Source organism: Folsomia candida, unplaced genomic scaffold (assembly GCF_002217175.1).
Source record: "Folsomia candida strain VU population unplaced genomic scaffold, ASM221717v1 Fcan01_Sc004, whole genome shotgun sequence".
Taxonomy (NCBI): domain Eukaryota; kingdom Metazoa; phylum Arthropoda; class Collembola; order Entomobryomorpha; family Isotomidae; genus Folsomia; species Folsomia candida.
Genome location: NW_019091196.1, coordinates 1507567 through 1520756, shown reverse-complemented (window position 1 = coordinate 1520756; position 13190 = coordinate 1507567). Strand labels below are relative to the sequence as shown.

Genomic DNA, 13190 nt, shown 5'->3' with positions numbered 1-13190 from the left:
CGAGCCCAATCTGTTGAAACAGTGAGGTTTTTAATGAGGATGGTATGCAAATGAGACGTGTCTTTCCATACAATTTCCGTTGGCAGAGGTCATAATTTATGCCTCATAAATAATAGAAAGACATAATTTTGCTAAAATTGCTAGGATAACTAGCCGACGTAAATATTTTAGAATTTTTGGGATAAAGTAATATACTTAGGTGGGAGAATGAAAAACCGGTGCATTTACATAAACTGGTAATAAAATTGTCACCAAAGGTATGGGTCTGTTGTCAAACTGGTTGCACTAATTTTGCGAAAAATTCAAAATTAGTTACACTAATTGCTGGGAGATTCAAAATTGTTACCAGTTTTATGCCAAAATGAAATACCAAATTTGAGTTTTGTAGAAATTTATGGTATAATTCTACGATGACTTTTTACCACCTGTTGCCACGCTGGTAGCAATAAATTCCGGGAGATTCAAAATTATAACTACGTTATAACTTCAGTTTATTGCATGAAAATCAGTAAAATCAGTATCGTTTTATCGTTTTAAATGGGAAGTGTCATATTTGAGTTTCTTTGTGGTACCCTTCAGCGATATATCGTTGTCAGCGTGGTGGCAATAAGTTCCAGGAGATTCGAGTTGTTACCAATTCCTTAACCTGGAAATGTCAAATTTAAACTAGCACAAATTTTCAATACCATTCGGTCTTGGTTGAGCATTAGAGTAGCTGCATTCGGTAACGATTTTGTTACCGTCCTGTTTTGAATGTAAATATTAATAAAACTCTAATTCTACCTTAAATCAAATTCTCGCCAAAAACTTATCCTATATTTCTCCCATTCTAGAAACCTGGACAGAAGCCGAAGTCGAAGAACTTGCCGTTCCCGCGACCCAATCCACCGCGCTGGTCGAAGGCTTAACCCCTTCGACGACTTATCATCTCCGCGTCCTCGCCCAAAACGGGGTCGGCTTCAGCCCGCCCTCGGAAGTCGTGCAGATCACGACGACCGAGGAAGCCCCCGAAGGCCCGCCCATCGAAATTGTGGCGGAAGCGGATTCCTCCACGAGACTGAGGGTCCGTTGGGCCCCGCCAGAAAGGGCGCTCTGGCACGGGCAGATTTTAGGCTACTATCTCGGCTACCGAGAACTCTCCCTCGCTCTGGCCGATCATCCCGTGCTGCTTTCACAAGAAGATGGAAATGAGGGTGTAGGAATGACGGGAGAAAATGGGAGGAGCTTGTTACATTCACATTTACACGGAAATTTAGCCGATCTGCATGGATACCACTTCAAAACGGTGGAGGTAAATTTGATATTTAAATATTTTCAATTTTGTTGTTTGGTGGCCTTTATGGTTCGTAGAATTTAATTCGCATGCTAAAATATTGAGTATAGTAACGACAATCTTGTGAAATCAACATAACTTGCAAAAGCAATAGTTGTTTATAGTTGTTTATCAGACATAATTTTTGTTTATTAGCAAAACTATACGAAAACAAAAATAAATTATTACAAAATAGTGCAGGAAATGAGAAATTTTACGAAGAAAATGTGTATCCGAAGTTTTAACAGAACGTCAGTTTTGATATTTTTCTAGATCCTGAACACGTCCAATGTGTTAAACAGATGTCAAAATCTAAATCTTTCCATGCATTCGTTTTTCATGCACTTTCATGAATTTTTCCAAACGAATAAAATTCTCTTAACTTTTAATCATCAGATAGTTATCGATATTTTTATGCAAAAGTTCGATTCTAAGTTTTGATCATGCAAATGTATTCTTCTACTGAATTGATCGACCCATGAAAATATTAAAAATCAAACAGCAAAAACTTTTCTCATTTTTCTCCAAAATATGGGACACCCAACTAATAAAACTAAATTTCTAAATTGACCCATAAACTCGAGGAATAAAATGTGAATAGTTTTCCAAAAATTTCGAACGCATTGGATTCCATATTCATTTTGTTTTCGCAAATGACTGAACTTTTTCTTGGGCCGGGGATCCCTTTCACGGGCCAAATGAGAGCATTAAGTCGTTTAACAGGTCTTCCGGGACGGATCCACTTTTTCTTTTTGTGCACCTTCTCTTTTTTTGGTGGAGTGAAAGTGAAAAAGTCAGGAGGAGAACACTGGGCATTGTTACACTCTTAGAAATCTGGTATTAAATTATTACCACCGGAGTGAATCTACCGACACTGTAATAAATAACGGAAATGACTCTTTAGTAAGTTTGTGTGGTAATGAAAAACTTCTCACTTACAAACGAACTTCTACCAGTCCGGTAAGAAGTTATTACCAAATCAATACCAGTACGGAGTATATATGTGACTCTACCAGATTTCTAACAGTGGAGAAATCTGGTACAGTCAGCCATGTATTGATTTCTCGGTATTGATGTTGCTACCGCTAGGTACTAAATTTATGTCGGTCCGTACAGAATTTGTTACAGATATGGTAAATTCCGAGCTATTACTACACGATATTATTTTTCAATTCCACTTTGGTAAAGTCATATATGAATACCGCTTGGTACTATTTTAATACCGGATTTCTAAGAGTGCGTGCAATGCTGCGATATAATATGTAAATAAGGTAATGATGACATGGCGTGAGATTATTATTTGGCAAAGCTCTCGTGATGTGCGATGAATGAAGTGAAGAGAATTGAGAGAAAATGATTATTTTTAAGGGGAGAGTGGAAAATGGGTGACAGAAGGTATTCTCTTTTAACGGGGTTGCGATACGTTTTTAAGAAATGAGGGTATTCGGTATGTAAGTACGAATGTTTTTTTTTGCAATTGAAATTTTATTTAGGATGCAATTGGAAGCAATAATTCGAGACATTTTTTGAGAAGTTTGCAAACATTGTTATGTTGACACTTTCAATATTTGACCAATTTTAGCAAGAAATGAGAAATTTTCTCCACATCACCTATTGTTCCATTTCATTATTTGCATTTCTAAAATTTAAACTAACATCGTCCAAGTTATGAAAATTTTCAATAAAAATTAAACCCAATTAATATTCAATCAAAATTTTCAAAATTTATTTTGATTCGGTTCATTTGGATATTGTAAAGCGGGGGACGTCACAAGTTCTGTAGCATTCGTGTATACAAAATTTAAAAAATATAGATTTTTAGCAACATATTCCTTCGTAATTTGTGGAAACCTTTGTAAGTTTAGGTGGTTGCAAATATTCGAGTTAATTGCAATTATACCAAAGCGCCTATTTCTTATAAAAGTTTATTTAAACTTTCTTATTTTATATTTTAGTATTTAATTGTGAGATTTTTTCAAATTTTTCGAATTATTTGTTACAAAAAGTAAGGTATTTGTATTAAGTATCGCTACTTTTGCTTTATTTGCAGGTTGGCCAAGACTTTGGGGGTGAAACGACGATCGACAATTTACGAAAGTTTACGCGATATGCCATCGTAGTGCAGGCCTTCAATGCGAAGGGTGCCGGACCCTCGAGCAGCCCCACCGTCGCCACCACACTCCAAGACGGTGAGCCAAAAAATGCAATTACGTCAGCTTTGTAAACAATTTTTGTAAAATTTATTAAATTGCTTGAAACCGACAAATTTAAGAAATTCCTTTCGAAATTTTACAACTTCATTTACACCTTCATTTTTTAATGAATCAAAACTGTGTAGCCTTTACAAATTCTTTAACTCTGACAATGCGATGGTGCGAAGTGTAACCCTGCGATTTGGTTGAAATTTGGAAATTATGTGGTCCAAGTCAATACAACCAACGTTTCTTAAGGCAGTTTGTGTGAGGATGGGAATTTGTCAAACTATTTGTGGTCAAATTTGAAAAATGGGGGATTTTTACCAGGCGGAGAAAGCAGGCTCAAGTTCTATTCCATTCCCATGCTAAAAATGGCATATTTTTTTTAACTTTAACCTAAAATATTTTGCCAAATTCTGACTATTCTAACTTTCTAAATTAAGTTATGTACAGTATAGAACAACACTCATCTGTACAACTGTAATGGTTTCAGGTCATTTATAATTTTAATGGAGTGGCGTCAAAGTTATAAATTTTGCATTAAATTTTCAAACGACCTCTGTAAAAAAAATTATGCGTAGTGATCCTCTATTTTTACAAATTCTGCAGATAAACATTTATATTACGAAGTATGATACTAAAATACTTTGTCGTAATTGGCAATTTGAAAAAGTCCATAAATTTGGAAAATAATTTTATAAACTTTTATAAAACGGGATCAGAGTAAGTTTGCAAAAATTTTTAAGCAAATTTTACTTCGAAATATTTGTAAAGTTTTGCAAGAGTTTGTAAGTTTAGGGAATTTATGGGTTTGTCAATCTCCAAACGTCGCAAGGATTGTCCCACATTTTGAAAGTTGAAATTTGTACTGAATTTGTATTAAAATTACATTAATTGAAAATCTGCTAAAATTATAAATTGCAAAAAAAATAGTGCTTAAAACATTTTTAGGATGGTGTAGTTCTCTCATAAATCATTCATTCTTGAGAGTGAATTGGATCCAAGAGAAGAAGTACTTATTTCATGGAGCGTGCGCAAAGAATGTGTCCTATTTTATCGGGGTCGAGACGTCCTATTTCCCATCTGTACTAACATCGATCACTTGTTTGATGTCGGGTTCCAATGTAATATGCAGATTAACGTGGGAGGAGGCGTTGCTGAGTGCGGAATTAAATCGGGGCTGACACCTGGCCAGCACTTTCACCCGATTTGAATTAGAAGTTGGTTGGGAAATTGAGAATGAAGGTGGCACGTGATGGATCAGATGCCATGAATTTGTAATAATTACATGCTCACATCTGCATGGTCGACACTCTAAAGAATCACGTAGGGATCAAAATTCGAGATCTCTGCAGAAATCTCGAATTATCAATCCCATGGGTTTGATAATTTTTGAATTTTTTCAATCTTCCAGAAAACCTTTTAATAAAAGCTAATGTATAAAAGGCTTTTATACATTAGCGAATCCCAAACTGACAAATTTTTACAAATGGGCAAGAACCTTAACAAAATATCGGTTACAAAATATTACCAATATTCCGTGACAAACTAACAAACATGCAATTATCGAGTTAAGACCTACATAATTTTAATTGACAAGCGTGATTTTAATATTTTCACAATTCTGGTGTTAAACTATAGCTATAAACTTAGATTTTAAGCTTTCACTTTCACCCTATTTGAATTAGAGACAAAGTTGGCTGGAAAGTTGGGAGTGAAAGGTGTTTGCACGTGATGGATCGGATGTCATGAATTTGTAATAATTCCATGTTCACTGGAATTACCAAGTTTGCATCGTCGACACTCTGAATAAATAATTATGGCGATCAAAATTCGAGATTGTTGAGATTACAAATTAAATTGTTTTATTGAGGCAATTCATGCACGCCTTGGTAGCATTGTAAAATCCGTAAATTCCGTAAAATTACAAACTCTTATAAACTTTTTTGAATATTTCGAAGGAAAATTAGCTTACAAACTTTTGTAAACTTACTCCCATCAAGAACGTTTAAAGCTTTGTATTTTTTAGGAAACTTATGCGTTTTAATAAGTTACCAATGATTGCGTGAATTGTCTCAATACAGATAATTAAGTCTTTAATTCATTCTGAATTAAATTTGCCAAACATTATTTGCTAAATTTTGTTACAGGAACACACCATTTCTACCTGTGAAATTTGTTCCAGATACGCATGATTTAGTAGTTTCTCAATTTTGGCGTTAAACTTTGTATAATAAGTACTTTGGTAAAAAGATTAAGAGCTTCAGGATTTTTCAAGCACCCAAGGACCACGGGAATTTCCTCAATAGATATGCATATGTAACTTAATAATGAATTAAATTTACCAACAATTTATTAAATATTTACCAGGAGACTACGGTTGCGTCGACCTTTAAAATTTTATACGTATACGTGATTTTAGAAGGTTCACAATTTTGGCGTTAAACATCGCCTAAAGTTTTCAACTTATATTTTAAGTTTTCAGACAAGAAAAATAAAATTTCAAAATAAATTTCAAATTTTTTCAGTGCCCACCCAGCCGCCAGAGAAATTTGAGTGCAGATCCACCTCCCCACAAAGTTTGGCGCTGAGCTGGGAACCACCACCGCTCGAAGCGCGACACGGGGTCGTCCAAGGCTACAAAGTGGACGTCCTCGTCGTCGGAGAGCAGGACGAGGGGACGGGCAGCGAGGCCGACTCGGGGGACCAAATCGAGACCAAAGTGACGACGGAGAGAGACCTCGTTTTGCACGGGTTGCGAAAATGGACCAATTATTCCGTCACCGTGCGGGGATTCACCGTCGTCGGCGATGGAGCCGTCTCAACCCCGCTCTTGTGCAGGACGGACGAGGACGGTAAGATTGGCTGCAGTTACCAAAATTGTTTACTAACTTCACAATATTTTTTGAAATGTTTTTGATTTGCAAGGTTGCAAATTCTTTATCTTTCAAAACAAGAAATAATGAGGCAATTCATTGGAAACTTAGTCAAAATTTTACCAAATTATAGAAAACAAAACAACTCAATTAACCTGAGCATCAATGATTTCACCCAAACGTATTGCGCTGCATAAAACCTATGAAATTTTTTATTTTATGTGTCATTTATAATTTGATTCTAATGGCGTCAAAGTTTTAAATTTGGATTAAATTCTAAACCGACTTCATTTGAAAAATTTGTTTCACATATTTTCACTCTATTTTTTGCAAATTGTTCACATGAACGTTTCTATTACGAAGCAAAGAACCGAAAATACTGAGGCAATGCACGCAGTCTGTAGTAACTTGTAAAATCCGTACAATTTGTTAAATAATTTTACAAACTTTTACAAAATAAAGAGACGCCCTTGATCGGGGTAAGTTTACAAAAATTTGGAAGCTAATTTTCCTCAGAAAAAATTATACAACTTTGTAAAAGTTTACAGAATTTGCGAAATGATACAAAATTATCAATCGCTGCCTTAATCAGAAGTGTATTTAGATTTGTAAGTTGCACTTTGTAAATGTGTAAACAGAATACACTTAGCGAAGTTTCCAATTGTTTCCGAATTTTGTAAAAGTTTTAAATTAATGGACACTGCGATGCTTTTAATTTAGTAAAGTTACAAATATTTCTACAAGCTTACAAAAATATGAAGGATAATAATCAGGGTACAGAGAATACATTGCAAACTTACTACATCGATTGAGAACGTCTATGAATTTTTTTGTACGAACTTCTACAAAACGTATCAGAAAAGTTTTATTAGGTTTCAAAAATCCGACTGAATCGGACCAAGGTAAAATTTTGTAAATTTTAGAATTAAAATGTTTTTATTTGTTAATTAAAGTATTTGCATAATATATGATGCACTAGTGTAGAAGCCCGTCAATCGACGTACAAAATAGGCCCGTCGATAAGCCCGTTACGCCAACATTAGTGAAGTTAGCCTCTCCTGTTCTCTCTGCAGAGTGGAGAGAGAAAAGGAGAGGCTAACTTCTCAACTAACAAGGGACACTCACGACCTGTCGTTTGAGTCCAGGGTACCCACTATGTTTTTTAGAATCTACTAGGACCCCAGATGAAGGATTCATTCATATTTCCGTGTGAAACTCATATTTGGCACCATGGCGTGGCGCCAAACTTAAAAATTTGCATTTTCGACCAATTTCAAACCCCCATAACTTTTGCAGTTTATGTCAGATTTTCAAAACTTTATGCTTAAAATGATCACAAAAGTCTAAATTTTTGAGAAAAAAATAAAAATAAAAAATTTCTAATTTTTGAAATATTTTTAACATTTTTTCGACGAACCAAGAAAATTACGAAATTTTGCGAAAAGTTAAAAGCGATAATTTAGGAAAAAATTTCATGGAATACGAAAGTTAAACTCCTTGTCATGATTTTTGCCAAATATTTTGAAAATCCGTCCAGGATTTCAAAAGTTATGGCGGTTTAAGAAATAAAAACATTCAAATTTGGCGAATTTAGCGCCACGGCTGTAACCACTTAGCCCATACTCGCTCGTGTGCTCCCTCTGGGAATGAGCAGTGCATCTACGTGCACAAGGGGAAGAAGTAGTGATGTGGAAGTGAAGGAGGAGCAAAGCAGTAGCCATAATTGTAAAATATAAAGTCGTGTAGATTTGCCAAATGACAGTCAGTAATAAAGTAACCTTCGGACCAGCAACAACCTTCTCCTTCCTCCAGACATTGCTTATTGCCTGGCCAACCCGCTGCCGGCATTTCATCATCGCATTATCATCATCGTCATCGCATCATTATCAGCATCAAGGGTCATAGGGCGAGCGAGGACTGGGTCAACAGGGTAGTAGAGTAAGGGGACATTGGGACTGAGCCACCCAGTGAAGGGAGAGAGGTTTCACGGCACGACGCCATATATGAGTTTTACACGGAAATATGAATGAATCCTTCATCTGGGGTCCTAGTAGATTTTAAAAAACATAGTGGGTACCCTAGACTCAAACGACAGGTCGTGAGTGTGACACTCACGACCACGACCACTTTAATCACTTACAAGGGACACTCAGAGTGTCCCTTGTAAGCCACCGACCCAGCCAGCAGCGATACACTCGCCTGCTTTATATAGTTTAGATGTTTGCAAATTTGGACGACTTTAGTGAAATATATAAACGTTGAAAATAATTAATGAACAAACAGGTGGGTAGACCGGCCATTTTGTTGACACAGAACGTTTCAATTTCTATAAACTGATCTTCGTAGTTACCACATATTCATCTTGTTAAATACACTTTTCGTAAAAAAACGTCAAAAATTCGAACACAAATTTGTTAATTTGCCTCCTTCCTTACATATTCTAACTATTTTTTACTTTTATGTACGTAATGTTCCCGTCTGTTTCTATATTAGATTGAAGTTTTGAGGAATTTTTCGACACGAGAAAACAAATTGAAATGGGACTAATTTGGCTGCAAATTTTGAAAAGATATCAAGCTTTCAACGTGATATAAAAAATAATTGGTTATACTTGAGTAAATTCAACGTCAGAAGTTTACACTGAAAAGAGTCAGTAATGTTAAAAATATTTTAGGTGCATGTGCTTTTTCATATGTAAAATTTAAGCAAAACTGCTACGAAAAATATAATATCTATTGCAAAAATAGTGTCCTAAAGGAATTTTGCATGAAAAAATATCCTAGATCAATCTCTCGTCATATTACAAAAAATGGATATTCCGATTTGTGCCAAGTTTCACTTTTTTCTTTACTACAATCAAGCAATCACGTTCAATGTGTGAATGTAACGGTAACTTTATTTATTTCATTTTGGTCCCCACTCCACGTGCCGGAGGCGTTCCGTGTCGATCGTTGATGCCAATTTTTACCCAAATAGATATTTATTTTTTAGAGTTTCTTTCCACTTGCGAAATTGATTTTATGTAAGCAAGAAAATCTTCAATTGTGAAAAAGTACGTTCGCAAAAAATTGCTAATATTATTCTATGCAGTTTCTAAGCACTTCAAAATTGTAAATATGACATTTTATGCATAAAACTTGTTTTTAGAAAATGTATCAAATGCCAGAAAGAAGTTTCTATCCCTTTTAAATTCAGAAATTGAATTTAAATAACCTGGCGGTTATTGAAATTGTAAAACCTTACATTTACGATCAATTACAAGTTTCTAATATACAGTTTTTAAGAATTTTAAAACTTGTAAATATGACATGTTGTGCCTAAAACTTGTGTCTAAAAACACCTGAAAACTGTCAAAAACAAATTTCTGTTCTTTTCAAATTGTGAAATTAAATTTAAACCAGGATGCAATTCTTAAGTTGCATATGATCATGTGTAAAAAAATTGCATGTAATCTTCTGCAAAAAAAATTGCAAGAAATTCAGCTACTTCAGTGTTATGGCATTTTCTCCTTGAAATCAATCCTATAAAGAAATAGTTAATCTCAAAAATGGATTTTGCAGGGAGCCAATTTTTTCGTGGGTAGATAGTTTTTATTGCCAATTTTACCCCGTTACGCAGACTTTCTCCGATTGATACACAGGACCAAGTTACATAAGTGACTCAAATTGGGTATGAGTCTCGTTTTCTTTCCTTTGCCCCCTCAGTTCCTAGGATGTGCATAAAGTACGCCTGCAAAAAATTACAACTTCATGCAATTCATGCGTCTTTTTATCCTTTAAAACTTCATGACAGCTTTGTGACTTTGTAAAAAATGTGTATTTAATGCCAATTTACTACAGAGATCGATGGCGTCCCCTCGATATATTTTCTTTTATTAAATGCTGCAAAAATTTATTTATTGGGTTTCAAACATCTGATTAAAATCGGATTAAAATAAAATTTTGAAAATTTTTGGATATTTGTTAATTATAATTTTTGCATATTTAGACGACACTAGTGAAATTTGTAAACTTTAAGAATTAAATACAGAAACAGGTATGTAAAGCTAACGCTTGCCATTCACACAGGAAATTTTATTTCGAATCCGTCTGATTTTGAAATTATTTTACAAACTTGTATCAAACAATGCCACACTGTAGTAATTTGTAATCTTGCAAAACTTTGTCGACGGATCATCCCTCGATTTTTTTAAATACAATTTTGTAACTATTTTCGCTTAAGATTTAGCTTTTTACAGAATGTGCGAAGGACTGCGTGAATGTTTTGACTTTCGCCAGTCGCCGCAATTCAGTACATACTAAAACTTACATGAAAATGTTCTTAAATAAAATATAAAATTATCTAAAAAAAATCAGGAGTTGATCGGTTTGCAAGTACATATTCGTAACATTGCAAATTACGACAATGTCACCTTATTTGGTAAAAGTTTATAAAATAATTTTAAAGCCAGGCGGATTTTAATTTAAATGACGTTCAGCGTGAATTAACCGACTTAATTTGAGTTGTACCTGTTTGTTTAATTATATTATCAAAGTTTGTAAATTTCATGAAAATCGTTCAAGTTAAGCAGATTAAAAAAATTGTTACGCAGATGTTTTAATTTTTAATTACCATATAAAAACCCATTAACTCCAAAATTTCCAAAATTATATTTGAATTCAAAATTTTGGGAACCATTCAATCGTATTTTTGAAACCCAGTAAACTCTACTTTAAAGTTTTGCAGCATTCCATGCAAAAAATACGGAGACTCCCTCGATCTCTGTAGTAGATAAATAATTTAGCAGATATATTTCTTGTAGTCTGACTCTGATTACATATTGTCCCTCATATTTTGGGAAACCGCTCGAAATAATTGTAACGTTAAGAATTTTACGAAATTAAAACCAACCGAGTGACCAGTGTGAGCAAAAACAGTCAGAAACTTTGCAAAATATATTCTGTTTACACATTTATAAAGCACAACTTGCAAAAATATGTACATTTCTCATTGCCTGGAAAATTTGCACGGTTACAAATTACACGAAAAATGGTCCCATCCTTTCTGCCCAGCCCACTAAAAAAGCGTGTAATGTCCGACGCTGTTGTAATGTATGTATTTAAGTTAAAAACATCACCGTAACCATTGTTTTAAAAACTATTACAAAATTCGAAAATATTCAGAAACTTTGCAAAATGCACATTTACAAAACACTAGTTACCGAAATATACATTTCTCATTGAATCGACTTATCACCTAGAAAATTTGCGTGGTGACCATGCAATTACCCACAAAGTTGTTTCCATCCTTTCTGCCCAGCCCCCTAAAAAACATAAAATGTCCCGCGTTCTGATATGTTCACTGCTGATGGCCCCGATTTCCTTCCTGCCCGTTCCTCCCTAGGACCAGGAAGCGTTTGATGTCGGACTAAATGGAGGGGATCGAGAAGCAGACAATCAAAGCAAACCAGGATCGAATCAAATCAATCCCAACCACGAAAACCTACCAGCAATAATTCCACGCTCAAATCCCTTCTGCCCAATTGCACTAAAGTGATGGTATCCACGTACAGAGAAAGCTGGTAGGTTTCTTAAAATTGTGGGGAATTATAAATTGGGACAGAATGTGAAATTTTACCGGTGAATTTGGCATTCAGAATTCTAGAATAAATTCCCAGAACCGAGAAAATATTTAGGATGTTTTGGTCTTATGGGGATGCGTCATTGATTCTTACAGTAAATGAGTAGAAAGATTTACATGTTTCAAAAAACGAATATTTCTAATTTTCAAAATTTAGGAATTTACTGGAACGCTGCCCAGTTTAAAATTTAATTGAGAAGTAGCATCATTGAAATTAAGGTGTTTTTTTCTCCTGAATTGAATAGTTAACCGGATTTCCAAGAAGAGTGAATTTATTTGTTTAATTAATTAATAATTAATTAATTAAGAATACAAATTTACAACTAATTGGTATACATTTTTTCGAAGATTCGTAAGCTCCTGGCCGAGTAGAAACTTTAGATTAATCTGATATCATTTAAACTTAATAGCGAAAATTCCGGAAAAATGTTCCCTCCACATAAATTTAATGTGTGGAATATTATGACTTTTTGAAAAATATACAAATAAATTTGCTCAATTAAATAATTAACTAATTAAATTGGTTAACTCATCGCCAAGAATTCTTTTGATCTACTTTGTGTAACTATTGCGTATCTACCAAATTTTATTATAACGGCGTCCCACTAAAACAAATTACTTAAAATCTCCACACAATTATCAAATGGGTGCATAAATTAATTATAATTATATACATATTTACTATATTTTGAAAGATTACTTAATGAAATAACGGTTTCTGGGTTATTTTCTGGAAATGAAACATTTTCCGGGTAATGTTTCTCGCTTTATTTGCATTTTGTTAACGATTCGAAAACAACTTCTTGTCGTAAAATCTATCCCTTTGAAACTTATATTTATAACTCGTCAAACCGTGTTCTTTTCTTGACCCTGGCAAATATTGATCTTTCGTTACCATTTTCAATCGAGAGCGATAAAATCTTTTTCAACTTGTAACGTTTCAATGGTTGAGTAAAATAAGAGAGAAATATCTTACATTTACACTGTAAATATTATGCATTTTATAGGAAACTGAGTGCAAAACTTCCTTTGTGTTGCACATGAAATCTTCATACCTCATTAAAGGTTGCAAATATTTAGCAAATTTCAACTTGAAGAGAGGTTAGAAAATCTGCACAATAAATTTCGACCAACGTTTAAAAAAAGTTTTGTATGTGCGTACAATCACTTGTTTTCAATCGTCAATCG

The 13190-nt window shown here is 34.3% G+C and overlaps 1 protein-coding gene across 1 annotated transcript in view; it reads left to right on the top strand.

Annotated features, from left to right (window-relative positions):
• Positions 1 to 13190, top strand: part of LOC110848263 (Down syndrome cell adhesion molecule-like protein Dscam2) — a 136820-nt gene that overhangs the window by 100136 nt on the left and 23494 nt on the right. Inside the window, exons 23-25 of the mRNA XM_035851003.1 lie at positions 834 to 1291; positions 3363 to 3501; positions 6036 to 6362. Coding sequence (XP_035706896.1) covers positions 834 to 1291; positions 3363 to 3501; positions 6036 to 6362 — 924 coding nt within the window. The remainder of the gene's footprint in view (positions 1 to 833; positions 1292 to 3362; positions 3502 to 6035; positions 6363 to 13190) is intronic.